Source organism: Boleophthalmus pectinirostris, unplaced genomic scaffold (genome assembly GCF_026225935.1).
Source record: "Boleophthalmus pectinirostris isolate CB_2022bp ecotype Guang Dong unplaced genomic scaffold, ASM2622593v1 HiC_scaffold_22, whole genome shotgun sequence".
Lineage (NCBI taxonomy): Eukaryota > Metazoa > Chordata > Actinopteri > Gobiiformes > Gobiidae > Boleophthalmus > Boleophthalmus pectinirostris.
Window position 1 is genome coordinate 2,692,750 of NW_026571190.1, and position 26,055 is coordinate 2,718,804.

Below are 26,055 nucleotides of genomic sequence, written 5' to 3' on the forward strand. Positions count from 1 at the left end.
TGTACACTTGTTTGGGACATTGCACTAGACATTTCTGTTGCTTTATTGTCACATGATATCTGCTAATTTTCTGTCTCGACCCTCTGTTTGAAACTTCAAACAAAGAGAAATTTAATCTGAGTTTTGATGGAGACAAATTTTGGCACTTGTAGCTGGAATACGGTGTGATGGTGAACAGGGAAGCCTCTTGTCTTGGAACTCTAATTTGGTAACGATTGAGATGGATGGCCCTGGTACGGAGGCGGTCTGTTTCAAAGTTCACAACAGAAGGCGGTTAAAAGCTGTAATTACATAAGAGAGAAAACTGAGAAACGTCCCTGCACTTAGAACCACTTTAATATGAACTCAGTCAAGAAAATGTCCTTGCTATTCTCATAGCAGAGTCTGTAGCAGAGTGGTTAGCCTGTTTCTTTTTTAGAAATAAGAATCAATAATGTAGCAAAGTACTGATAATACAGTATCTTTAAAAGTTCTATCAGAGTCAGTTTAGATGGTGACCTTCAAATTAAAGTGGTTGTAAGTTGAAACGTAGAGTGTTTTGTCAATACTATAGATTTTACAGCTCATCCATGTTCAAAGGTTTGACTTTGAGTTTATGTTTGTTTTTTGAGCTGCAGAGATGGACCAGTCCTCAGAAAGAAATAAAACTGAATTATGTTAGCACCACTACAGAGTGCAGAGGGCAGCACTCTGGAGTCTACTCAGCGTCTGATAATGTCCCCGTGTCAGAGTGCACTCCAGACCTTCTGTTTCTCCCCCGTTATCCCTCCCCCACGCTCACTACTTACCCTGCGCTCCATTGCCTAACAACTCTGGTGACATGCCCCTTTTCCTGGGACGGTGCAGCTCGGACCTCGATGGTGGAAAAAGTCGAGTCAGTCAATTGGTTACGCCCACTGTGATGTGTAAATATGAAGTGTTTTCATTGTGTTTGGACACTTTGGTTGTTTAAATGATGTTTCAGTCAGTTGTATTACTGCAGTATCTTACCACGTCTGTATCACTGACTGTGGGTGTGAGAGTCGCTGTTGTGGTGAGGCCAATATTGAACAAATACTTGATGTAATGGGTGTTAACGTCCCTAAAGTTGTAACGGAAGAGAAATTATAACATAAAATAAAGTGCAAATTTCAAAAATGAAAGCGTTTTCATAAAATGAGGGATAATCAAGCTCTGACGTGACGTCAAATCCAAGGTTCAAGTGAGAGTCAGAAGATAATCGAATACAGCCTCTCCAGCCTCACCTGGAACTGCTGGGTGTGACCATGGCTCCATCATTATCATCATCATCATCATCATCATCATCATCATCATCATCTCCAGTATAAAAGCCTGAGCTTTCCACACCATCTCTGCCAGATTGTCAGTTATCAGCCTGCTCCTACTGCAGCCCCAGCTCCAGCTCCAGCCATTTCAACCCTGTGTTCCTCTTCTCTGCTGCTCCTGGACAAGTCTCCAATCCCTGTAATATTCCTCAATTCCTGTAAATAAATCATTGTTAAGCCTTCCCTGGATTCCGTCTGCTTTTAGGTCCTCAACTTATTCAGTTGTGACACCGTGACGCAACTCCAGAATATTAGCAACTGGTCTGCTTTGTTTTTCATGTTTGTATTTCAAACTTTCTAAATGGTCATAAACAACTGCCACCCTTAAACTACAGCCACCCTTAAACTACAGCCACCCTTAAACAACTGGCACCCTTAAACTACAGCCACCCTTAAACAACTGGCACCCTTAAACAAGTGCCACCCTTAAACAACTGGCACCCTTAAACTACAGCCCTTGTGTATGTGAATGAGTGAGTGGTTCCTTGTTGTAAAGTGCTTTGAGTTCCTTGAAGGTGGAACAGCGCTGTGACCATTTAGGATATTCAAAATAAGTGGGAGAGAGAAAAAGACTAGACTAGAGAAACAAACAGAGGAGAGAGAGAGAGAGAGAGAGAGAGAGAGAGAGAGAGAGAGAGAGAGAGAGAGAGAGAGAGAGAGAGAGAGAGAGAGAGAGAGAGAGAGAGAGAGAGAGAGAGAGAGAGAGAGAGAGAGAGAGAGAGAGAGAGAGAGAGAGAGAGAGAGAGAGAGAGAGAGAGAGAGTCGTCTGAGGAGTTATTATTAAGATGAAGTGAACAGTGACAGAATATTTGCCCAGAGCGACTGACTCATCATCTTTTGTGTTGTGCTGGCGGAGGACAGGACAAACCTCTTCATTATCCGGGGCTGTTGGCTCTCGTCTCATCCAGGGCCGTGTCACTTTATTAGGGAGGAGTTCATGTCACATTATTTTCACTTAATTTTCAAATATATCTGGTGATTATGTGTCTGCTCCACTATGGAATGTGTCTGATGTTTTCTACAATGTGCTGAAAAAGATTGACACATGTTTACTGTACTGAAACAAACTTTAATAAGAAATCAATAAATAAATTAGACACGACAGGAACATTACAGGCACAAACAGCATCTGTATAGAGCAGCAGCTAGAAAAGTACTGCACACCTTTACATATACTGAATACTTTCTTTTCTTACTTCAAAAATAATCTTGATATTGTCTACTTTCTTAAAACTTAAAAACCTTTTTTTTTTTTTTTTTTTTAAAGGTGCACTATGTAACTTTTCTGGTTGGTGGTCTGCTTCCTACTTGTTTCAGTGGAGATGCTATTGCTTTTATCTGGAATAGAATAGAATAGAATAGAAAGCCTTTATTGTTATTATACAATAGTATAATGAAATTCAGAGCTGCTCCATCAAAGTGCAAAAATGTATTAATAAACTAGAAAAGCAGTCAGAGAGCGCAGACCTCCGCCAAGGACTACAGTCCCCCTCATATTAATTGTGTTTTCCATAAATATTTTTCTCGTATTTTCAATTTGGAATATGAAAAAGGATCCCATTGTCCATCCCTGAGTCAAATTTCATGGGGTTTGGTCAATAATTAACCGAGATATTGAGAAACAAAATTTTTGGCCCCATTTACCACAATGTTAACTAAAATTTCAAAGTGATCCAGAATCCAGGATTTCTTCCGGATCAGCCCCAAAATGAAATCAGTTCTTCCTTTTCACATTTCCAACAAATCCTGAAAATTTTCACCAAAATCGGTCCATAACGTTTTGAGTTATGTTGCTAACAGACAAACAAACAAACAAACAAACAAACAGACAAAAATACAAACAAACAAACAAACAAAAAAAACAGACAAACGCCGGCAAAAACATAACCTCCTTGGCGGAGGTAATAAATAAAACAAATGAACAGTTCTCGTTCAGTATGGTGACAGCTTTGGGGAAGAAGCTGTCTCTGAGTCTATTCATCCTAGCTGGAACTGACCTGAAGCTCCTGCCAGAAGGTGGAATCCAGGGTGTGTATTGCATGTGTATTGTCTTTAATGATTTTCCTCACTCTGCTGAGTGTTGTTGGTGACCCTCTGCAGATGCTTCCTGTCAGCCTCTGTGCAGCTAGAGTGCCACACTGTCACAGCAGAGGTCAGCAGGTGACCAATGGTGGAACAACAGAAGGTCACCAGCAGCTTGTGTTTAGTTGCTCCATCCTGAGCACCTCAGGAAGTGTAGCCGCTGCTGGGCCTTTTTGACCAGTGCTGACGTGTTGACTGACCAGGAGAGATCCACAGAGATGTGAACCCCAAGGAATTTGAAGGTCCCCACTCGCTCCACACTTTGGTTGTTAATGTACGGGGGGGGGGACCAAAAGTCCAGGACCAAAAGTCCAGGATGAGTTCTTTAGTCTTGGTGATGTTCAGTGCCAAGTTGTTATTTGCACAGCACTGGCTGAGTTTCAGGACCTCATCTCTGTAGGCGCCTCATTCCCCTCTGTTATCAGCCCCACCACTGTTGTGTCATCAGTGAGTTTGACAGTGCTGTTCTGTGGGTGGGACTGCAGTCGTGAGTGTAGAGTGAGTAGAGGAGTGGACTCAGCACACAGCCCTAGGGGAGCAGGTGGTGAGAGTGCGAGTGGATGAGAGATGGGGACCCACTTTCACCTGCTGGGGTCAACTGACCAGAAAGTTCTTGATCCAGGAGCAGGTGGATGGTGAGAGCCCCAGGTTGGTCAACTTGGGGATCAGGATGTCTGGTATTATTGTGTTAAAAGCTGAGCTGTAGTCAGTGAATGACATAAGCTCTCCTGTTTCTCCAAGTGGTTCAGCACCGAGTGGAGGGTGATGGTTATTGCATCTGTGCCATACTGTGGCTAATGTTCCACAGTATGGCATTAAACTGGTGTTTCTTGCATTTATAACCTTTCTGGTGTTTGTTTTTTGTTGTTGTTGTTGTTGTTTTTAGGTAATAAAAACTATTTTAAAAACACCAACAATTTTATACCACAAAACAGGCTTGTCTAAAAGTACGTGCACAGTGCGATTTATGCACCGAGCACCCTCTTCTTCCAATGTCACCCAGACGCCAGTCCCGTGGGTGCCACAATGACACCTCTATAAAACAAGTGCACCCACTCAATAGGCAGTCTGTCCATGTCTCTCTGTGTCTGTGTCTCTCTCTGTGTCTGGCCTGTCACTCATGTCGGTCAGTGTGTTCAGGTCAGGATGTGAAAACTGCCCCATGGAATCACATGTTTTCATTCCCTCTGCGCAGAGTAAGGCATCTTAAAAAAAAAACATGAAAAGGTGAAAAACATGTACATATATTCAGTAAACCACAGGACTGAACAAGGGCTCTTTGACATGTGATGTAGGTTGACCGTAATGCGGGTTGGGGTTCAGTGAGTAAGGTTAAAAATCCAGACACAGACGAGAAGCAGTGGTCCACAACTTACTTTTTGTTTCAATAATTACAAAAAGTGCAAGTGCAAAAAAAGTGCAGGGTGCAAAATGGAGGCAGGCAGCAGTTTCCTCTCCAGCAGCAGAACACAGACTGGTGCCTTTTATACTGGTCTTACTGATTGGATAAAACTACTACAGCTAAAATAGTGATGGTAAAATTATCATTAGCTTAAAATCTTAACCTAAACCTCCATAAAATAACTCAAAACCAAATAACTATTAAAACCACCAACTATATACATAAAAACCCTAAAACCATACACCAATTCAATTTTAAAACCCATAAACCAATAAAACACCAAACCTAATACCCCTGTACAAAATAATACACATGGTCCAGCCCGGAACCTTAAAAGAGGGAGCTCGTTTCCAGAAGGACTCTTTAAGGACCTGGACAGAAGATAAAAAGGAGGTAAGTAACCCATATGGAAAAAAACTGAAAAAAAAAAAAAAAAGAATCTACCACTGTCTTTGTAGTAAATCTTAATATAAGGTTCATATGTGTCATGTGTGTTTTACTCCTGAAAGTGTTTCCCCTTTTACATTTTTCTCATACAACTATATTATGAAAAACTAGTAGTAAAGATAAAGTGAACATTTTGCATGACATTTACAGGTAATGTGCATGATCAACTACATTGTCTTTGTATGTTCCATGTAATGTTTGTATTCTTTAATTATATGTTGCAGAAAAAACAATCTGAGACTGAAGGGGGATTTGAACCCAGATCTACCATGTGGATCCAGTGACTCACCAATTGAGCAAAGCAGCTGCTGATTCCAGAGGGAACAACAGCAGATATTGAGGACAATTACAAGTACCTTGGTATTTGTAACTGATATGACGTCTTGTCAGTTGAGGCATGTGAAAAAACAGAAGTGTGTAGCTGCTTTTTGGAATATTACAAGTCAATATAGAACTTTGTAATAATTAGGATTTTGCAGAGTAAAAATATTTTTACAGCCTGATGTTTGTTCACTGTGAGATCAGTGGAAGATGTTTTTTAAGGTTGTAATGCAAGATTTACATTACTGTGTTTACCCCCATGCTGCCCAACACACACACACACACACACACACACAGACACACACACACACACACACAAACATACACATACACACGCGCACACACACGCACACACACTGTGATAATTTTCTTTCTCACTCTCTCACACAGACAACACAGCTGAAAACTGAGTTTAAGGAAACAATCATCATTTCACTTGTTTTTCTATGAAATAAATGACATTTGTCCAACACTTGTGAGGACATTGTGTGTGGGATTAGTGTTATATTCAGCTCTTGCAGGTTACAAAGTTTTATATGTTTCATGCTGCACATATTTACCAAAGATCTTGTAAGTGTTTTCACTGTCATATATAAATCTTTTAAGATTCATATGAAACATGTTAAAATGGTGTATGATTTGTCTATACCTTTTCCATATGGGAAAATCAGAACCACACCATTCACTAAAACACAATAAAATACACTAACACACACATCAACCCTTAAAACATTTAAAAAACAGATATTGCACCGTAAATTGCACTACTTCAGTTTAAAATGTAATTGGCTCATTGTCTCCTTTCCCTCCAGGGACCAGCAGCTTCCAATTAAAGTGCTACTGTGCCTCAGGATTAAAACATGGTAAAAGGAAGGACAATAAATCATTTTTAAAACCAATTGTGTGCTATTTCTTTTGTCATATGTGCAAATGTGTTGAAAGTGCTGTGTGCGATCAAAGTGCAGTGTTTTAAATAGGCTTGTCCCGAGCCGATCACGTGACTGCGGACTCGATCCAGACTCAGACGTTATGCGCCGATCAGGTATCGGATAAATAATATATGGGCCAAGGTCAAGCAGAAGTAAACAGCAAGGCCAAAAATTCAAGTTAATGCATCTGATATAAAAATGTATTGAACAGATACATATGTACTCTAGTTTATGAAACTGTCAACACAGTCTCACTCCGAGAGCGTCAATAAGTGACATTTTGTCAGTGCCCTTTGGCGTCAATACAAAACGAAAGTAGTGCCCATTTGCGTCCAGCAATGACGCGAAGTGTTTTTCATTCATCTTAAGGAGAGTCCCACAGCGGTGAAATGTGACGAGTTGCGCTGTTCTTTTTGAGACAATATTTTCAATATTTGTTCGAAATATTATTCATATTTTCTAGTCCTGGTTTAAGACCTGGTTTAAACCTGGTTTTAGTTCTGATTTTAGTCCTGGTTATAGTTCCGGTTTAGAGCCACCCGCGCACGGAAGGCCGCCACGCGCGGGACGAAACGCAGCGCGGGTGGACGAACGGGAGGTGAGCGCACGGGAGCGCACGGGAGGCGGGCGTACGGGAGCGCTCGTGAGGCGGGCGCACTGGAGGCGGACGCGCACGGGAGGCGGGCGCGCATGGATGGCGGTCGCGCACGGGAGGCGGGCGCACTGGAAGAGGCGCTGCGCTGGAGGCGGGCGTACGGGAGGCGGCCGCGCACGGGAGGCGGCCGCGCACGGGAGGCGCGCGCGCACGGGAAGCGGGCGCGCACGGATGGCGGTCGCGTACGGGAGGTCGGTGCACGGGAAGAGGCGCTGCGCTGGAGGCAGGCGTACGGGAGGCGGCCGCGCACGAGCGCGTATAGCAGTAGGACTCTTATCTCTGCCACGATTAGACAGCGAGCGGAGAATCATTCTAGAATTTGTAGGCCATTGATTCTGACTGACTATAAGAAGTTACCATGGTTACCACTGACACGGAACTCTCAAAACATCGAATAACTTGACGCTTTTAAAGTGGCTTGTGCAGTGTTTGTAAAAGTAGCCTATTTCTCATGATATTGTTTTGTCAGTAAATTCTATTAGTGGTGATTTAAAAACAAAACTAAACAACTAAACATGATTTTTTTTTTCTCCCCCGTTATCGTCATTTTCGACACTACACTTCCCATAGTTCATTGGTTTGGTAAGGCGCCAGGTTCATCGATTGTAATTTATATTTACATTTTTATTAATTAATCTTACCCATCGCTTTTATTACTCCCTTGTGTAAAATATCCGTCCGTGGAATATTACAAATTTTATACATAAAATATATTCATAATGCCGCGCAAATGACGTCAGCGTCCACGACTCTCCTATCCCAGTTCCCGCCATCTCCCACCAGCATTTGCTGTTTTCCGTTTGTGGAAGTCCGTGGAGCTATTAAAATAAGTAAGTAAGTCTTATACATGCTAATAACCACATAATAAACATTTGTGTAATTTAATGCTAGATAATATAGCACAACTTATCATAAAGCAACATAAAAAAAAAAAAAAAAGTAAACAATACAGCCGTGGAACAATACGATACTGTATGACTGTAAATCCACGCTATGGTGTTACAATCATTTTTAAGTTTAGCATTTTAAAATGTTCATTTTCATTGGCTTAGTATTAGGTAAACATTCTGTACACAATCCCTATCTCTATTTGCTCTAAATTGCTACACTTGTCAAAATACTACTTTTTGGATGAACACCTGTTATATACACTGTGTTGTTTGTTTGTTTGTTTGTTTGGTTGTTTTTTTTTAGTTAAAATGATGACAAGGCCAAAAGTGAAGGCTTGCCCCTCATGTGGGGAGGCGAACCCTTTGGCTCGAAAAACCTGTGGGGCCTGCCTTGTCTTGCTTCCACAAGGTGGAAAGGTCCACCTGCAGAAAGAAAAAATAAAGCAGTCTGGATGGGCCACAGGAGTAAAAAAAAATAGGAATGTTGGCAGAATTGTCAAGTCTGCCCAACTGTCTGTAAGTTCATTTTGTCTGTTTTTGCTCGTCACATCACTGATAAATATGAATAAAACAACTAATTTGTTAGTAATCTTTATTAACTTGCTATAATCTTTTTTTTTTTGCAGACATTTAAGCTGCATGAACTTGGGCAAAACCCAATTTTGTTCATTGGGCAGCCTAAGAGGAAGGGGTTCTTGGCAGACATGTTCCACCATTTCAACCTCGACCCAATAGCGGAAGAGATAATAAAAAAAATGATTAAACTTTATGAGCACCTGCTTAAAAGTAAGATTTGTGTTTTATAATTGTAGAAATTTTAGCATTACATAAGGGTGTATATAGAAAAAACAGACCTACCAAAAACTACACAAAGATACAACCATCATACCACACAATAGCCCCAATCATAACAGCATCATTCCAGAGTCTGAAGAAAGAAAGATCTTTGTCCAAAGGGGCTTTTGTAGGCAGAGCTGCTACTTTGAGCTCAAGCTGGTGTTCAGTCTGGTGCTGAGTGCTGCATTAGTGCCAGGAACAGACACTTTGCTTTTATCTGATTATAAAACCCAATGGAGATCATTGGACATATTTTTTGCTTTAATAGAACACTTATGAAAACAATATGCATTGTACCTGTGTGTGTTTGAGTTTGTAATTGTATTCCAATGTTTGCAGGACTAGTTGTACCACAGACCCCACCATCCACTGCTCCACCATCCACTTCTCCACCATCCACTGCTCCACCATCCACTTCTCCACCATGCCACTCCACCATCCACTTCCCTGCCATCCACTGCTCACCGTCCACTTCCCTGCCATCCACTCCACTTCCCTGCCATCCACTGCTCCACCGTCCACTTCCCTGCCATCCACTGCTCCACCGTCCACTTCCCTGCCATCCACTGCTCCACCGTCCACTTCCCTGCCATCCACTCCCACCGTCCACTCCCTGCCATCCACTGCTCCACCGTCCACTTCCCTGCCATCCACTGCTCCACCGTCCACTTCCCTGCCATCCACTGCTCCACCGTCCACTTCCCTGCCATCCACTGCTCCACCGTCCACTTCCCTGCCATCCACTGCTCCACTGCCATCCACTGTCCACTCCACTGCTCCACCGTCCACTTCTCTGCCATCCACTGCTCCACCGTCCACTTCTCTGCCATCCACTGCTCCACCGTCCACTTCTCTGCCATCCACCGCTCCACCATCCCCTGCTCTACCATTCCCTTCAACCCCTGCCTCAATGCCCCCTGAGAAAGCAGCAGAAACTATTATACTTCATCTTGTCCCTGTTGACCCTATGGTCCCTCCATCCCCTGCTCCCCCATCTTCAGCTCCACCATCCACTGCTCCGCTGGCCACTCCTCCACCATCCCCTGCTCCAAGATCCACTGCTCCAAGATCCACTGCTCCGAGAGCCACTGCTCTGCTGTCCTCTGCTGCAAGATCCACTGCTCCACGATCCCCTGCTCCAAAATCCACTGCTCCGCTGTCCTCTGCTTTAAGATCCACTGCTCCGCTGTCTTCTGCTCCACCATCTACTGGTCTTCCATCCTCTTGCCTTTCTCATCTCGCTAGTCTTCCTTTTCTCATTCTGGTTTTGTTGTGTTTTCAGCCTGCACTCCTTCATCTCCACCCTCTTTCTCCACCCAGAAAACTCAAAAACAGGCAAAAAAGAGACCTCATGTGAAAGGTTAGTTGTTGAACAGTTTTTGTTTTTATATGGGTACAGTGCTCATTATTATCTTTATCTATTTTTGTAGAATGTAAAAGACACAAATATCAAAAGGTGTTTCGCTATGAAAAAGTAGTGGACAAAAGAGTTTCAAATGTAAGTATATGACAGTTTTGCAGACCAGTTGAGCAGTATGTTGAAGGTTTCTCTGCAGTGCCTTTACATATATTTTATTACACTGTAAAACATTCAAAATCTTACTGAGTCTTACTTTGCCTGGAGGAGAATCTCCTGCTTTTTTTCCATGGAAATGTTGTTTCTTTGACTGTAATATTATTAACTTTCTATTTCCATGGATTCCAGAAAATTACGTGTTGTTGCTTTAAATAACTCTAGACTTAGCTAAGACATCTGTCTGCCTCCCCTCACAACTGAGAGGCTGCACTATATCACACTCTTTCAACTTTTATATCATCCCCATTTATATCAGGATATATCTCCAGTAACATTATAAGGCCAGGTTTATGATGTGTATTATGAAGCAAGATTATGCTATTTTTCTTCATGGTTTAAAATGCATTCAGTATTATTATAATGCAATTTTTTTAGGGAAAAGCAGAAGTCAAAATCCGATGGTCACCATGTCCTGAGTGGTAAGTGATGTGCTATCAAATAATTGTAACTTAATTAGAACTTAGTTAAAAAAATTTTTTTAAAAAAGCTGATTTTTTTTTTTTTTTTTTGTCTTATACTGTTTGCAGTGGTAAGGTGTGGGATGACACCTGGGAACCAGCAGCACAGTATTTGTTGTAATTGTAAAATAGTAGTAGTAGTAGTAGTCGTCGTGGTTGTTGTCATCATTCTAGTAGTAGTTGCAGTTCGTTTAACAATTAAAATAAACATTTTCTCTGTATTGTTGTTGTTGTTTTTTGCGGATATACAGTCAAATCAGTCATGCTTACCATATACAGTTTTAGACCTGTTTTATTCTTTGTAGTCTGACATTTTTTCAAAATCCTTGTTTAGGTTTAGAGAAGTTATAGATATTCCACTCCAGCGTATAACTGCTCACACCCCTCAGACAAAAGATTGAAGAGGCTCCCATCCTAGACAACAACACTGCAGTTAAGCAAGAACATTTCATATAGTACCTATATTTCAAGTTATCAAATCTTAACTTGACTACAACCTATTGCTGTTCTGTAGAAGACCGTTACTGATCAACAGTATTTAATGGAGGTGGCAGGGGCAGTAATTGTTAGTGTGTTAACATTAGTGGGCATAGAGCAAGTCTGTATGTTATATTTTGCGAGTCAGATTTTCACCTCTCAGGGGCAGTGAACTACTATGGTCCTGTCAACAGGCTAATCCTCTGAATAAGGTAAAACTTACACAGATGTTTTGCGTATTTGCTTTACTCTAAGAGCTATTTTTAAAAAATGCTTTTCACAGGTCCAAAAAAAAATGAATCCACTGATGAAACTCTGATGATCCTTCATTCAGAGAACCCACCAGGAGACCCTGATGTTATAGCCTCTTCTGTACACTGTGTCTGGCTTGTGGTGTCCTCTCGACATGATGATAAAGAAAGAGAAGTTGACAGACCTGTGCTAAATGTAAGTATGTTGCTTTAGAAATTACACTTTTATTAATTATGTTTTGCAGCAACAGCATGAATGTACTTAGTAATACTACAGTCAGATTTTAACGTAACATTTCTCACCAAAAATAAGCACACTTCCCTATGCAATGCCAGTAATACAGTATGTCTATTCCCAATCATTGTCAAGTATGACGATGACAGACAAATCTAGACAAAGTAATGAATTTGGCTTGGCCATTACATTAATCTTACCGTAACCAGTCATCAGCTTTAAAATATGTTGTTTGAGTCTTCATCTGTACTCAAGATGGAATGATGGCAAGTTAAGCCGCTGTAACATCCCTTGGTACAACAATCTGAAGTTGCCTGCTCAAGGCTGTCATTTGCTTGTGAGATATCAAGGCATATTTGTGTTCCTTGCTGTTTTATTTCATTACACACCCATGTATCCATATTTTTAGCCTTTTTCTGAACTATTGAAATGGTTGACCACTGCCAGTGACGTGCAATACAACATGTTTTAGCATAACTGTTTCACTATGGTCAGATTAAACCCAGGGATCACTTATTTCTAAACAGAGCACTCAGGATGAATGCAAGAGCATAGTATCTGCTTGATGTCAGGCATAAATGGGCAGCAGGTATCTTGACCTTTTTAAAAATGTATGTTTGCTATCTGTATTATATTTATATTTGTCCAGATGCGACTGTCTAATTGTATTTATTTATTTTGACATACAGACAAAGAACAGACAAACCAGGGTCAGTAAGCAAAAAGAATGAATGAACTCCGTGGTAGACTGCTGTATATTTGGTGATGCTTTCTTGGGAAGCACAATGAGAAGGTAAGCAGTGTGTGTACTCAGAGATAGAACAGCTATGGAATATAATGATAATTTGTGCATCTCTTTTCATAAACATGGCCTGCTTAAAAGACACCGGAGGTGAGGTCAGACTGTCAGACCCTTATTTGTCCAACAATGGGTAAATCACAGTGCTGCAAGCAAGATAAGCATGGGAATGAGAAGCATCATGTAATTACAATCAATATAAATGACTATTAAAATAGACAAATGTAGGTCAACCCTCAGTCTAAGTTATTGTGACTTTTTTCAATGGTGCTGCAACATAGCAGAGAAAATATTTGTCATTAACAGTGTGAATATTTATTTATAACAACCAACTGTATTCTCTTTTTTAGTAATGCGCCACCCAAGATGTTCTATCCAAATGTAGGACAGAGGAGATCAGATTTCAGCAATTTGCCAACCTTGAGTTCTTTAAGAAATCCCAAGTGCTCAACAGAGGCAATGTCTCAAGTGACTGCTCTCTGTGGTGCTGTGCACCGTTACATGTACATGTGAACCGAAGTTCCTCTATTTATTTTCTGCCTTTATTCTATGGTGTCACATGTCAGCAGCTATCTTGTGACTGAAGAAACATCTTCAGATTTTGAGAGGGATTTTCAAGGCGGAAAGATTCATCAAATGATTCAGCAAGACATCTTCATCCACACCAAAGGTGAAGAGGACGCATTGCATTATAATGCTTGCATAATTTACATTTATGACATTGCTCCTGTCTCTGTTTGTCATTGCAGTTTGAGGCTGTATTCGGCAATGAAGGCTTCAACTGATGTGAATGTGCTACCTGCTCCCGTCTAAACAGGTGATCAGTGTGGTACAGTGTACCAGCTAATGTTTTGTTTGTTACGAAGAACATTAAACATCCTTAATCAAATATTGCTCTTGCTATTTTTTTTGTGTGAAAAAAAATATATAATTATAATAATTTATATGTATTAATTAAGTAATAAAAAAAACATTTATTCCCAAAAACAAACATTTAATCAGCGGCCAAATCTGCACTGTACATAGCAATAACAAAATAATAAATAGCATTGAGATTAATAAATTAATAAATTTCACTACCTAATATATAATTTAGTTCAGTTTAGGCATATTAACTGTATACCGAAAAACTGAAAATTTTGACCATTGGCATTGGCCCAGTATGTTACTACTTTCATGTTTGCATACATTTTTCACTGTACTAACACAATGCTCTGTCTTTTTCCCTTAACAGACTACGCTGAGGACTTCTGGTTATTCCCCCCACCAAAAGAAAGTGTGGCAGGTGTTTGCTAAGAGGTTATTTAAAATATATTGCAATCTATGATGTGATTGCATTTTTTATTTTATAGAGCAACCAGTCAGGGCAAAAAAAATGAATGGGTTTTCTGTTCAGAGACAACACCCTTGGGATCACTGTGGCAAGAACTGTATAAGTGCAATAAAGGATCATCTCTGAAGAAATTATATCTGAAAAGGTGAAGGAGTGAACAGGAAAAATAAAGAGGCTGTCTGACTAATCACCAGGCCCACGTCTACAGGGGTACAAAAGGATGCTGAGCAATCTCATTTAAAAGTGTTTGTATGTAAAATAATGACAGATAAAATGGAAGAGTATTGTTTGCACCCCTTTGAAACTAGGATGCACCCTGAGTCAGTTAGGTCCCACACCTGAACCAAACACCACATCACACAGGTTCTACAACAACCCCACGGGCTCTCCATCTGACTGAAACCTCCTCATTCACACAGTTTAGACAAAGCACCTTCGCCATTGCTCCTCCTACTCTCTCCCCCTCCATTTTAGAAATTTGGACACACTTATCACCTTTAAAAGACTGCCCCCACCTCCTCGACACTGCCTTTGATGCACACTTCTCTTTGAAAGGAATATTCTGACTTTGTTTAAAGTTGTCAACTAGTAAACAAATAATTGGAGGCAACAATAGTAGCCTACATCAGATGCTATGAAGTAGTAATAGCTTATAGGGCTACAACTGCTATTTAGCCAGTGGCATTTAAATTGTGTAGGCGTATGTACAAACTGTTTACATTAGTGATTACATGTGATTCATTGTTGAGTTCTTTTTGTGGTTAAGCAAAACAACAAGCTTGGCTAATAAAGTTACTTTTAATGGATTGAATTATTGTTTCCATTATTTAATGCACCATAATCATTTTCTTCTCAGTGGAGCAAAATACACTATGCAAAATAGACTACGTTTTACAGATGCTTTCAACATCATCTTGCAGAAAAAAAAGTTTATCTACATATTTTGGTGAATATTTCTTTTAAATACATTATTATAGCATTCATAAATCCTCTGTCTCTTATTAGGGCTCATGTCACAGCAGCATCTGTCTAAATATGGGCTCATAGGCCTTTTTTCTGATGTGTGGGACACAGGTGACAGTATGATCTTACACAGACCCCTCCTCCTGATGTGACATAGACATGCCCAGAGGCTCTCACACATGTTCCTTAGGCTTAGATGCACCTGTGCAGCTCTGTTTTATCTTCTACAGTGTGACTAAGGGAGCACCTTGGTCACCCTATATATATAACATTGCACTTCTGATTCCTTTTCCTTTTACAATATGTGGAAGATGGACTTATCACATGATCTTGGAAGTTCATGATATACCAATATACCTAAAGAACTACAATTTGACTAAACTTACAAAAAAAAAAAAATTAATAATAAATAAATAAATAAATCTATGAAAGGAATAGATCATACACTGAGTGGACATGTCCAGTGGAAATAGAGAAGTTCTTGTGTTCATTTCCTCTTAACTAAGTGCATTACTCAATGAGAAGGCCATTGAACAAATACATTAACGACCGGACATACAGTCATAATGTAAATGTGTTTGAGCATGAATGATAATTGCAAAAGGTGCGTATAATTCTGTTGTTTCTGTTTTCAGACTTGTGTTAAACAGGTTCAGGCAGTGCCATGTCTCCAGTAAGAATTTAACCCTATGTAAGTATTATGGATGATGGAAGCCATGATACCCAAGAAATAACTTTTTTATCTTTCTTTTAATGTGAGGAAGAATTGTTGTTGAATATTCTTCCCTGTGCTGATCATGATGATGGTTTTTATACACATGCTCCAGCCCATGCACATCAAGCTGGATCTGGTCTCTGCATGTGTCCTACTAGTTCATTTATAGATTCCTCTTTTCAGTACAGTGTTCAAGAGTACCCGGTATATCATGGCTGCTGGATCTTTTTTCCATGTCGGCCTATTGTAAACAGAACAAAACCAAAATGAAACATACTTGCATTCATTGTAAATTTTACCATTTACAATGAAACATTGTATCACATTGTGTTGGCTAACCCCTCTCACTCAAAGGATTTATGGGTGCACTGCACTACTATGGAACATTTCTGCTATAGGCAACACCACCTGCTTGTTTCCATGGACATATTATTGTTTTGTCTGGATTATGGGCTAGGCACTAATGTGTACACCACTATAATAATAATAACAAATCAATATTGTGCTTATATGCATTTTGTACTCTCCTTCACATGGAAATAATACATTTATAGTTTATAAGTAGCATGCCTGCATGAATGCTTGGTGGAATCTGTGTGCTTTTTATATATTCTCTGTCTCTTACTGGTGCTTAGGACAGACGGCTCATATATACCCTTCCTTCTTGCTATGGTCTTTGCTTTTCCTCATTCTGAATACCATGGATATATAATGTAGGCACTTTCACTGTTGTCCTAATGCTGACATATACATAGACAAAAAATATACACATAACATATATGTTGATTAATGTTATCATTATTGTAGGAATATATTGTAACATGACAATATCAAATGTAACATTTTCAAAAATCTACTATAGGAATGAATACAAAGGATCAATTCATATTTTTCAGTTAGCTGAGTGTTTTATTGGAGAAGAAAGTAACACAGCAAAATAATTTTGCTGACAAAGATGTACAATATTGATTTTATTTTCAGTCTGTGGGCTGTCAATGTATAGTTATTCAACATAAAAGGTGTGAATACAACACAATACTAATGTTTCTGCTGCTCTAAAACAGCAGGCTGTCACTTTACACACCCAGACATTCACTAGCTAGGACCACGCCAAGAACATAGTGCGAAGAAGTTTATTGATAATGTACAAAGCAGGGCAGAGATGGCTGGGTTGAGACTCTAGGTGGGGGCTCCGTCTCAATCTACAATTGGCCCAGTCGGAACGGGACCCTCCCCGTAGGGGTATCATGACTGAAAGACAAAATAGGGGATGGGAGGGTGGGGTCGAGTTAGCCCAGACAAACTGGGATGATGGGAAAGGCTGCTACATAAAGGCTTCTGGGAAATTAGAGGCGTAGTCGAGATGAGTTGTGGTTCGCTGGTGAGAGGAGAGGGCGGCTGAGGCGTGGTCCTGCTCCTGAATCTCAGTTAATCATAGTAACTACATGTATCAGCCCTAAACCACAGATGAGGTGATTAACCAAAATAAGGACAAAAACATGAAAACTGTAGAAACCCCATACACATACTAAAGTTATAAAATCATGTAACATAAAACATAGGCCAGAAAACAGCGTAAATATGGGCCCTTTTAACTCACAGTTGATTCCTAAATCCAAAACTAACTCACTCTAAGCCTTCTCCTTTCTGATCTGATCCATATAAATCCTTATAATACAAATAGAAAAATTAGTCAACTAGTACAAACTTTGGTGGACTGAGGACACCCTCGACCGATAAATGAATTAAACAATTTAAGGTCTATAGAACTACATTTTAGTACATGTCGTCCAAATCACTGTCCAAATCACTGTCCAAGTCACTGTCCAAGTCACTGTCTGGAAAATCAGAAGTCATCTGTAGGAAGTCACACTCTGCTCCAGTAAAAATGCTCAAGTAGCAGTGCCTCACATCCTGTATTTTTTGCCGAATGTTCCACAACTTTTTTTTTAATAGGGCCTGCATGCCATTCAGGGCCTCATCAGTGAGTACATCCTGAGTATCTAAAAGTAAAAGAAATTTAAAACAGTTACTAATAATTAATCATTATATTTTTTCATAAAACTACATACTCTGGAGGGGAAGTTTAGAGACCCGGTCAGAATGCTCTTTCAGCCAACCAAAACGAGCTAGGAGATAATTCCAGTGCTTAGCCATCTCAGCAACAAGAATCTTCTTCTCTTCTTGCAGTCTTCTCACTCCCATGACTTGGTCAAAGACTTGTCTCTTTGTCCTAATGGTAACATGATCTGAATAGCATAAAGGTAATCATCATTACTGATTAAAATGCATAAAGTATGTGATAAAATCAAGTAAAATGTAGAAGCAGCACTTCCTCCAAATTGAAAGCTAAATACTTTTTTCATGATGGTTAATTGTAAAATTATAAATCAATTAATAGTTAATAACAAGTGCTTACTATACACATCCAATCGTGTGTGGGTGTGAATATGTATGAATGGATGTGTGTGTCTAAATTTGTATCTAAATAGAAAGAATATTATTATGTCTCCAGGCTAACTGAAGTAAATGTATTATGGGAAAAACTATGGAAACAAGTGACTAAATTGTGAACAATGTACCATTTTGGTTGTCCTGCCATGGCCATGCGACATCTTCTCTGAGGATTGTGTCAATGCACAGAGCCTCTGCGCTTGAGCTCAGGGTGTTATACTCTTCAATCAAAGTACATAACATCCGCTTCTCCTCTCTGAGTTTGCGTCGGACCCTGGCTCGAGCTTTGCAGCCGTCTGTGTCTTTGTACAAATGCTGCGTGCGTCTCTTGATGCTTGCTACCAGTCCCTCAATTTTACTTTCCAAGGCATCTTCATCTGTTGGAGTGGTTGCTGCTATAGAGAAAAAAATTCCATAGTAACATGAATATACATCATAATCTCAATTTAGACAGAACATGTATTATTTTATATGTATGACAGTTCTCACATTCAGCCCACTCCTTCACATCAGCTACCCAGTCCTTTAACTGGACCTCAGTGAGCAAAAAGTTCATTTTTTGTGGATTCCAGCATTTTTTCTTTTTCATCCAACATCTTTATGGTCTGTAAGTAAAAATGCAATCAATCAAAAATTGATATGTTCTTGATATGGTATGTCATTAACACACTATATATAATAGTTATTACTTTCAGATATCTGCGGGACAAGGATCCAGCCAAGTTTTCAAACTTGTGATCATTCCACCGTATGGCCATAAGGGTTAACATGTCAGAACGCCCTATAACAGAAAGGAAGCTCGTCACTCATTGGGAGTTTTATATACACTGTTAATGAATCACTCTTAAAGTATGTGTTATGTCACCTGCTTTTGACATATGCTTTGTTGTCACAGCAATGCGAGAGAGGAAGGCATTAACTTGTTCTACCTCCTCTCCAAGGGTTAAGCCAGCCCCCTCCTGATATGCTCCACTCCATTTAACCTGTTTGAAAACAAGAAGGTTACAGGAGGGATTAACAAGGATTCATTCTGTAACTTCACTTACTTCACATTTGAAGTCATGAGCTTTTGCATGGAACACGGAAAGAAAAGGTTTCATGCTGAGCAGTGCCTGGAGCTCTGGACAAAGCTTTGAGACCTTTTTTAGGTATGGCCAATATTTGCAGGTAACATCCATGCAAAAAAAGGTGCTGTTTGTGACCTTTTGTTGGAGGTACAAAGGATAAGCAAAAATTTCCCCCCTGTACATGTTAAGTGCACAGAGAAGAACTCCATGCCGGCACACTGCTAGCTCAAGTCCCTCTTCATCCAGCTTGCTGGCAGATTTGCGGGAGGTTTCTCTGGCTGCCGACCACTCGCCACCACAAATACCTCTTCCAGACACCTAGTAAAAATGAGAAATGCAAATTATTTTGATATTTGAAGATTTTTTTAAATTATAGATTAAAATTAGCAACAATACATGTTTGGCCTTGCTGTGAACATAGTTCACAAAATTTGCAACATCATTATCATTTGCAAGGAAAACTCCATCAAATATTGCTGGTTCTTCAGATCTAAAAAGAATATAGGAACAGTAATAAATTAGCTGAAAACATTTTTGAATTCATATAAGAAGAATTGTGATATTTTATCTGTATGTACAGTTTACAATTATTTATTATTACCTTGATGCACTCTTAAAGCGGTAATGCTTACGGTTTCCATCAACAGAAACTGCAAGCATATCTGGACTACAGGCCGGACAAGTAAAGGGCTCCTCTTTACAGCACCTATCCAGCCCATACTTAACAGCCTCCCACTCAAAAAAACTTCTCAGGAAGGTGTCAGCAGAGATCTTCCCCATCTAATGAAAAAAGACACACACACACACACACATAAACACACACATACTGTGTATAGAGAGATAGAGAGAGATAGAGAGAGAGATAGAGAGAGAGAGAGAGCGAGAGAGAGATAAACAATAAATTACGTACACGGCCAAAACGGACAGTTCTAAGATCAAGCATTCTTAAGAATGCCTGACAAGACAAGCCAGGTGCTGCCATTTTCATGTCTTCATAAGTTGCAAACACATCAGTGGCAAAGAGAGTGGCAAAGTTGAGTGTTGCTGGCCAGAAGTCACTGGCCAGAATTGTATCAATTCCTGCAGACCATGTAGTGCAGCAACTGTCACACACGAGCTCTGGAATACTCAAATCATGTCGTCCTTAAAAAATAAAACATGTTTTTTTATATATACAAATATTTTTCAAGTTACTACTTGTGTTATAATTTGTATTAGTTTTACATCCTATCCTATAAGTCCCAACAATCTTTCTGTTCAGTAGCATTATTTTGTAGGATACAAAATTAAGTTATAAAAACATGTGTAATATCTGTAGTGTAAGTTTTTTTCAACAATACACTGATTCCTACCATTCATTGTAACCACAGCCACACGCTTTCCTGGTTTGAGCTTTAGGGAGCTGGCACAACCACAGATTGTAGCAGGTATCTCCAGAGGCACAAGACGATCTAAAATGTAAAAAACCATTAGCACCCAGATTATGGACAAATCAAGGACAAATCCAGAATGGGCTGCAAATTGTATATAGGTATATGGTTTAGCACTTTTTACAAGCTTACCATAATGGCAAAGAGCCCCACTGCAGATGACTTTGGTTGGGGGCAATGGCTGATAAAAGCCAGCAATAGTGGCCTCCCTGTTGTGAAGGGGATATCTATCGTGCATTCTGCGGTCACACTCAGAGCAGAGGAAAGGGTGTGGACGGCAGTCACGGCACCGCACGACAGCAGCATTGCTCCAACATTCCTGGCAAGTCTTGGGAACCACGTGTTGATTTGCCATAATGGTGTTTACCAGGCGTGGTCTTTCTGTCCTCCAGTTCTCAGCAAACATGCACTTTCGTTTGCTCCACTCTGACGATGCTTGAGGAGAAGTTTGATGAGGTAGTTCTTCCTCCAACTGATCCACTGTAGTATCACTTAAGGCATGCTGGAGCTCCAGCATAAACTCCTCTGATGAAAGAGGTACAAAGAAAAGTAGAAATAAATAAGGATAATAAATAAGGAGGATTAAGTATTGTTCAAAACCATGCCATGAGAAAACAATAATATGTTACATTAAGCTAATGACTGACAAATATCATACCAATTGTCTCAGGAGTGAAGACCACCTCAGTCAGGTTCGGAGCAGCATCTGCTTGAGGCAGGCGGCTACAATCAGCTGTAACACAGAGAATATCATTCACTGTACTGATCATTGCCAAAAAATAAGAGAAGTATTATAGAAGTTAAGAAATATCACACTTCAACAAAATTAAAACAAGGTGTACAATTAGAAATATAAATGCATGTACCATATATAGACACATGCCAAGATAAAATCTGAGCACTGATGCGAAAATATGTACATTTTTTGTGCAAGAACACCACTCACCCTTAGAAGGTTGCTTCCTATTTGATCGTGGCTTTGTACAGATAAGGCTTCCATCATTTCTCCTTTTCTTCCACCTCACCATTGGCACTGCAGCCTCTTGAACAGCAGTAGCCTCCTTCTGCAGCTTGCAGAGGAACTCATCAACCCCCTTAAGATCATCACTGACCTCACTCTGCAGTAACTCCTGCAGCTCCGAATCGCTCATGATGATCAGAACAGACAACAAATTGACAAAGACAGTGACAAAGACAGAGATATGCAAGCGACAGGAACAAGACACAGAGAAAGAACCACAATACAATAGAAAAGCAGAACAGACAGAAAGACAGATGGGCTCTTAAAAGTGCCTTTGTGTTGTGCTCTAATGTATACCTAGTAAATACAGATCTGATGATGTGCTGGACCGGGTGGAAAAAAAAACATAGATTGCACAGGTAAGAATGGTATACATTGGTAATCACTGCATTACATCAATTTCAAAGAATTAAGTCTTTATAAACGGGTGGAGTTTATGTGCCATGATAATTTTCTATGACATACCTAATTCTAATCCTTTAGTTTAAAATGAAGCTGTTGGTTCAAATCCTATGGTGGTATTTGCTGTTTAGTTGTCAAATTGTAGTTTGTTGACCTCATTTATGGTTCATATCTCTGTAATTACTGGCCCTATGAAATCACTGTTGTTCGCCTTTAAGCTTTGGTCTTTCTTTCTTATTCTTTCTTTCTATTCTATTCTGTATATATATTCCACATTTTGTATATATCGTACTTGCTGTTCCTTGCACTTCTGATGAGATGCTAAAACACATTTTCTTACCTTGTGTTTATACATGACCTTGTATTTATGCAAGTGTAATGACAAAAAAATTGAATCTAAATCTGATAGTTGTCGATAAATTCTTTATGGAAGAAGATTTGTCTACAAGTATGGAAGAATTTATATCTCTTGTCGACCAAACAAATAGCCTAAAGATAATCAAAAATGTCCTATTAATACGTATGGAAATTCTTTCCAAAACCACTGAATCTGTCAGATTTATGTTTGTCCTCCATTTGAAACATTGTAAAATTCTACCTGCTGTAATCATACTACCCATCGAGTCATTTGGGGCTTTATGGCTTTTCATAAATTAATAATATATCGCGTTTTAATGCATTCTTAAGATTCTGAAATAATGTGCTACTTACCTCCACAAACGGAAAACAGCAAATGCTGGTGGGAGATGGCGGGAACTGGGATAGGAGAGTCGTGGACGCTGACGTCATTTGCGCGGCATTATGAATATATTTTAAGTATAAAATTTGTAATATTCCACGTACGGATATTTTACACAAGGGAGTAATAAAGGCGAAGGGTAAGATTAATTAATAAAAATGTAAATATAAATTACAATCGATGAACCTGGCGCCTTACCAAACCAATGAACTATGGGAAGTGTAGTGTCGAAAATGACGATAACGGGGGGGGGGGGGGGAATCATGTTTAGTTGTTTAGTTTTGTTTTTAAATCACCACTAATAGAATTTACTGACAAAACAATATCATGAGAAAATAGGCTACTTTTACAAACACTGCACAAGCCACTTTAAAAGCATCAAGTTATTCGATGTTTTGAGAGTTCCGTGTCAGTGGTAACCATGGTAACTTCTTATAGTCAGTCAGAATCAATGGCCTACAAATTCTAGAATGATTCTCCGGTCGCTGTCTAATAGCGGCAGAGATAAGAGTCCTACTGCTATACGCGCTCGTGCGCGGCCGCCTCCCGTACGCCCGCCTCCAGCGCAGCGCCTCTTCCCGTGCACCGGCCTCCCGTACGCGACCGCCATCCGTGCGCGCCCGCTTCCCGTGCACCGGCCTCCCGTGCTCGACCGCCATCCGTGCGCGCCCGCTTCCCGTGCGCCCGCCTCCCGTGCGCCCGCCTCCCGTGCGTCTGCCTCCAGCGCAGCGCCTCTTCCCGTGCGTCCGCCTCCCGTGCGCATCCGCCATCCCTGTGCGTCCGCCTCCCGAGCGCTCACGTGCGCTCCCGTACGCCCGCTTCCCGTGCACTCCCGTGCGCTCCCGTGCGCTCACCTCCCGTTCGTCCACCCGCGCTGCGTTTCGTCCCGCGCGTGGCGGCCTTCCGTGCGCGGGTGGCTCTAAACCGGAACTATAACCAGGACTAAAATCAGAACTAAATCCAGGTTTAAACCAGGTCTTAAACCAGGACTAGAAAATATGAATAATATTTCGAACAAATATTGAAAATATTGTCTCAAAAAGAACAGCGCAACTCGTCACATTTCACCGCTGTGGGACTCTCCTTAAGATGAATGAAAAACACTTCGCGTCATTGCTGGACGCAAATGGGCACTACTTTCGTTTTGTATTGACGCCAAAGGGCACTGACAAAATGTCACTTATTGACGCTCTCGGAGTGAGACTTTTGCACACACACATACATACACTAATGTTTTTTTGTACAAAATGAATAGATGGAATATGCTTTAATGAAGAGACCCGTCGGCGCAGTGTTTGAATGTAGGGCTGATTAGCTCACAGTGGTGTTCTCCACATGAGAAGCTCTCGAGGAGCCTGCAGGCTGGAGTTTCCTGGGGCCTGGATGAGCGGGCACAGATGGCACTCTGGCTACAGTGTGTGAACCGTCCTCTTCTACTTCACAGCCTCATAGAGTCTAGTGCCTTATCACACGAGCAGTGCACTCCAGCGTGTTTGTGAGTCGCCGTGACGATAATCTCTGGACAAACGGAGCAGAGACAAGGTCAGACAGAGCAGTGCACATGATAAGAGATGCTCAAGTTTACAATGGACACACTGATCGAGGCAGCAGCTTTAAACTGAGCTGTCTGCACTTCAGCTGCACATTTCTGGTTAATAGTCAGGCAATTACAAGTCTCTAAAGCTTGGACTCATCATGGTTCTTTGTTTTTCACCCGTCACATTTTAATCTTCATTCACTGCTCACAAGCGTGTCTATGGTATGGAGCACAAACGCACACAAAGAGGGGATCTTATACAAAGTGGTGGCAGCAAAAACTTTATGTCACAATAATGTCTGAGCCACATCACATTTTTATCATAATTCATGTGCACTTGTTTTATTCTTTCTCTAGTATTTAAGTCAGTCATCTGCTTCTTCACATTTGACTGTGATTAGTTAAATCCACCTCAGAGAATTACAGAGTCTGACCAAAGAGAAGGAGGGAAAGTGAGCAAATGACCAAAATAGCAGATCGTGGCAGGATTTTGATCCCCACATCCCCCAGTCCTACTACACTGGGAGTTCAAGAGAGGTGTCACTTTGGACAACTTCAAAACATGCCATATAAGCTTATTCTGTTTTACAAGTTTTAACCAAATCAGGTAAAGTGTGAACAGATAGTGACAAGACTCTCAACCCACCTCGCCCCTCTCTCTTTGTGTGAAAGTGTGTGAAAGGGTGGTGGTTATGAGGAAGCTTAAACCCAATTTCAGTGTGTATCTACTTACACACTCTGAGACAAGGACAAATGTTTAATACCCACTGCAGGAGAGGGCCCTTGTGTTTACAAATAGAGAAGATGAGTTCTCTGGAGGAAGTCTCGGTCTAAACCTCTAAACGGACCGCGGGCAGAGGGAGCGGGCCCCGTGTGTGCGTCTGTGCTGTCAGGACGGGTTACACTGTACATGCTCTAATCTAATAAATGTGCAGAAGGTCACTAGTCTGGAGTCATTTCTCTTAGTAACCTTTGAAACGGTACATTTGAGATATGGCTGAGAATTCTACGTGACCATCAGAGCTTTACAGGAGAAAGATTTTGTGTCTCCAGAGGTAAATACTTATAGCTCTAGGTGACAATTGTAATCCTGATTTAGTCTTCATTACCAAAACACTGGACATGGATGGCAAAGTTGTTGATGTTATAAAGTGTTATTTAGGTTCTCAAGATGATTATTGAGTTAAGGCACTTGCAACTGTGTATATATATATATATATATATATATATATATATATATATATATATATATATATATATATATATATATATTTTTTTTTTTCAAACATTAAACCACTAACTGTATTGTTCAACACTTTATGTAGATTCATCTTAAAATGTTTATATAGAACTCATCACTGTGAGTTATTTTTTGGACTATAAATTGCTCTATTTTCATGGTTTGGGTGTTTCCTGTGACTTATACTCCAGTGCAACGTATACATTAAAATGTTCACACTAAAGCGGTGAGAGGTTCTAGTCTTGTGTGTGAGTATCTGCTGCTCCTGTTCCTCCTGTACCACTGTCACTTCACTCTACTGCACATGTCTCCTGCAGAAAGAGCCTCTGTTCTGTCTGTATCATGTCAGTCGATCGCACCATTACTTCTGTATCACTGAACAATTTAACATTTCAACAAACTTATAAAGACGACTGAGAAGACTGAACACAAATGCCTCCAAATCAAAATCAGATTTTGCAGATTACAAA

The 26,055-nt window shown here is 40.3% G+C and overlaps 3 protein-coding genes and 2 long non-coding RNA genes across 7 annotated transcripts; 3 read left to right on the plus strand and 2 right to left on the minus strand.

Annotated features, from left to right (window-relative positions):
- Nucleotides 1-8,467: 8,467 nt before the first annotated feature.
- LOC129410322 (uncharacterized) lies at nt 8,468-9,302 on the plus strand. Its single transcript, XR_008632818.1, has 3 exons — nt 8,468-8,567; nt 8,678-8,837; nt 9,228-9,302. It is a non-coding gene; the product is annotated as an uncharacterized LOC129410322 (long non-coding RNA).
- A 415-nt stretch (nt 9,303-9,717) lies between these two features.
- On the plus strand, nt 9,718-11,043 carry LOC129410286 (uncharacterized). Its single transcript, XM_055157968.1, has 5 exons — nt 9,718-10,099; nt 10,171-10,248; nt 10,319-10,386; nt 10,840-10,883; nt 10,992-11,043. Exons 1-5 carry the CDS (start codon nt 9,799-9,801, stop codon nt 11,041-11,043), a joined length of 543 nt encoding a protein of 180 aa, XP_055013943.1. The 5' UTR covers nt 9,718-9,798.
- A 573-nt stretch (nt 11,044-11,616) lies between these two features.
- Nucleotides 11,617-14,614, plus strand: LOC129410319 (uncharacterized). 2 transcript variants are annotated; one of them, XR_008632815.1, is made up of 7 exons: nt 11,617-11,846; nt 12,575-12,678; nt 12,769-12,867; nt 13,035-13,354; nt 13,434-13,501; nt 13,919-13,983; nt 14,081-14,614. It is a non-coding gene; the product is annotated as an uncharacterized LOC129410319 (long non-coding RNA). The 2 variants fall into 2 exon arrangements; XR_008632814.1 differs by having other exon boundaries at nt 13,919-14,614.
- Nucleotides 14,615-16,687: 2,073 nt separating this feature from the next.
- On the minus strand, nt 16,688-18,705 carry LOC129410287 (uncharacterized). Its single transcript, XM_055157969.1, has 4 exons — nt 18,639-18,705; nt 18,278-18,544; nt 17,768-17,944; nt 16,688-17,698 (listed from the first exon to the last, which is right to left on the minus strand). Exons 1-4 carry the CDS (start codon nt 18,703-18,705, stop codon nt 17,472-17,474), a joined length of 738 nt encoding a protein of 245 aa, XP_055013944.1. The 3' UTR covers nt 16,688-17,471.
- A 28-nt stretch (nt 18,706-18,733) lies between these two features.
- Nucleotides 18,734-23,044, minus strand: LOC129410316 (uncharacterized). Of its 2 annotated transcripts, XM_055158061.1 has the most exons (10): nt 21,593-23,044; nt 21,305-21,379; nt 20,779-21,171; nt 20,569-20,667; nt 20,127-20,359; nt 19,818-19,996; nt 19,613-19,706; nt 19,196-19,534; nt 19,015-19,132; nt 18,734-18,930 (listed from the first exon to the last, which is right to left on the minus strand). In XM_055158061.1, the coding sequence occupies exons 1-10, from the start codon at nt 21,795-21,797 to the stop codon at nt 18,773-18,775; spliced, it is 1,893 nt and encodes a 630-aa protein (XP_055014036.1). In that variant the 5' UTR covers nt 21,798-23,044; the 3' UTR covers nt 18,734-18,772. The 2 variants fall into 2 exon arrangements, with proteins under 2 accessions (XP_055014036.1, XP_055014037.1); XM_055158062.1 differs by lacking the exons at nt 18,734-18,930; nt 19,015-19,132 and having other exon boundaries at nt 19,297-19,533.
- Between the last annotated feature and the right edge of the window lie 3,011 nt (nt 23,045-26,055).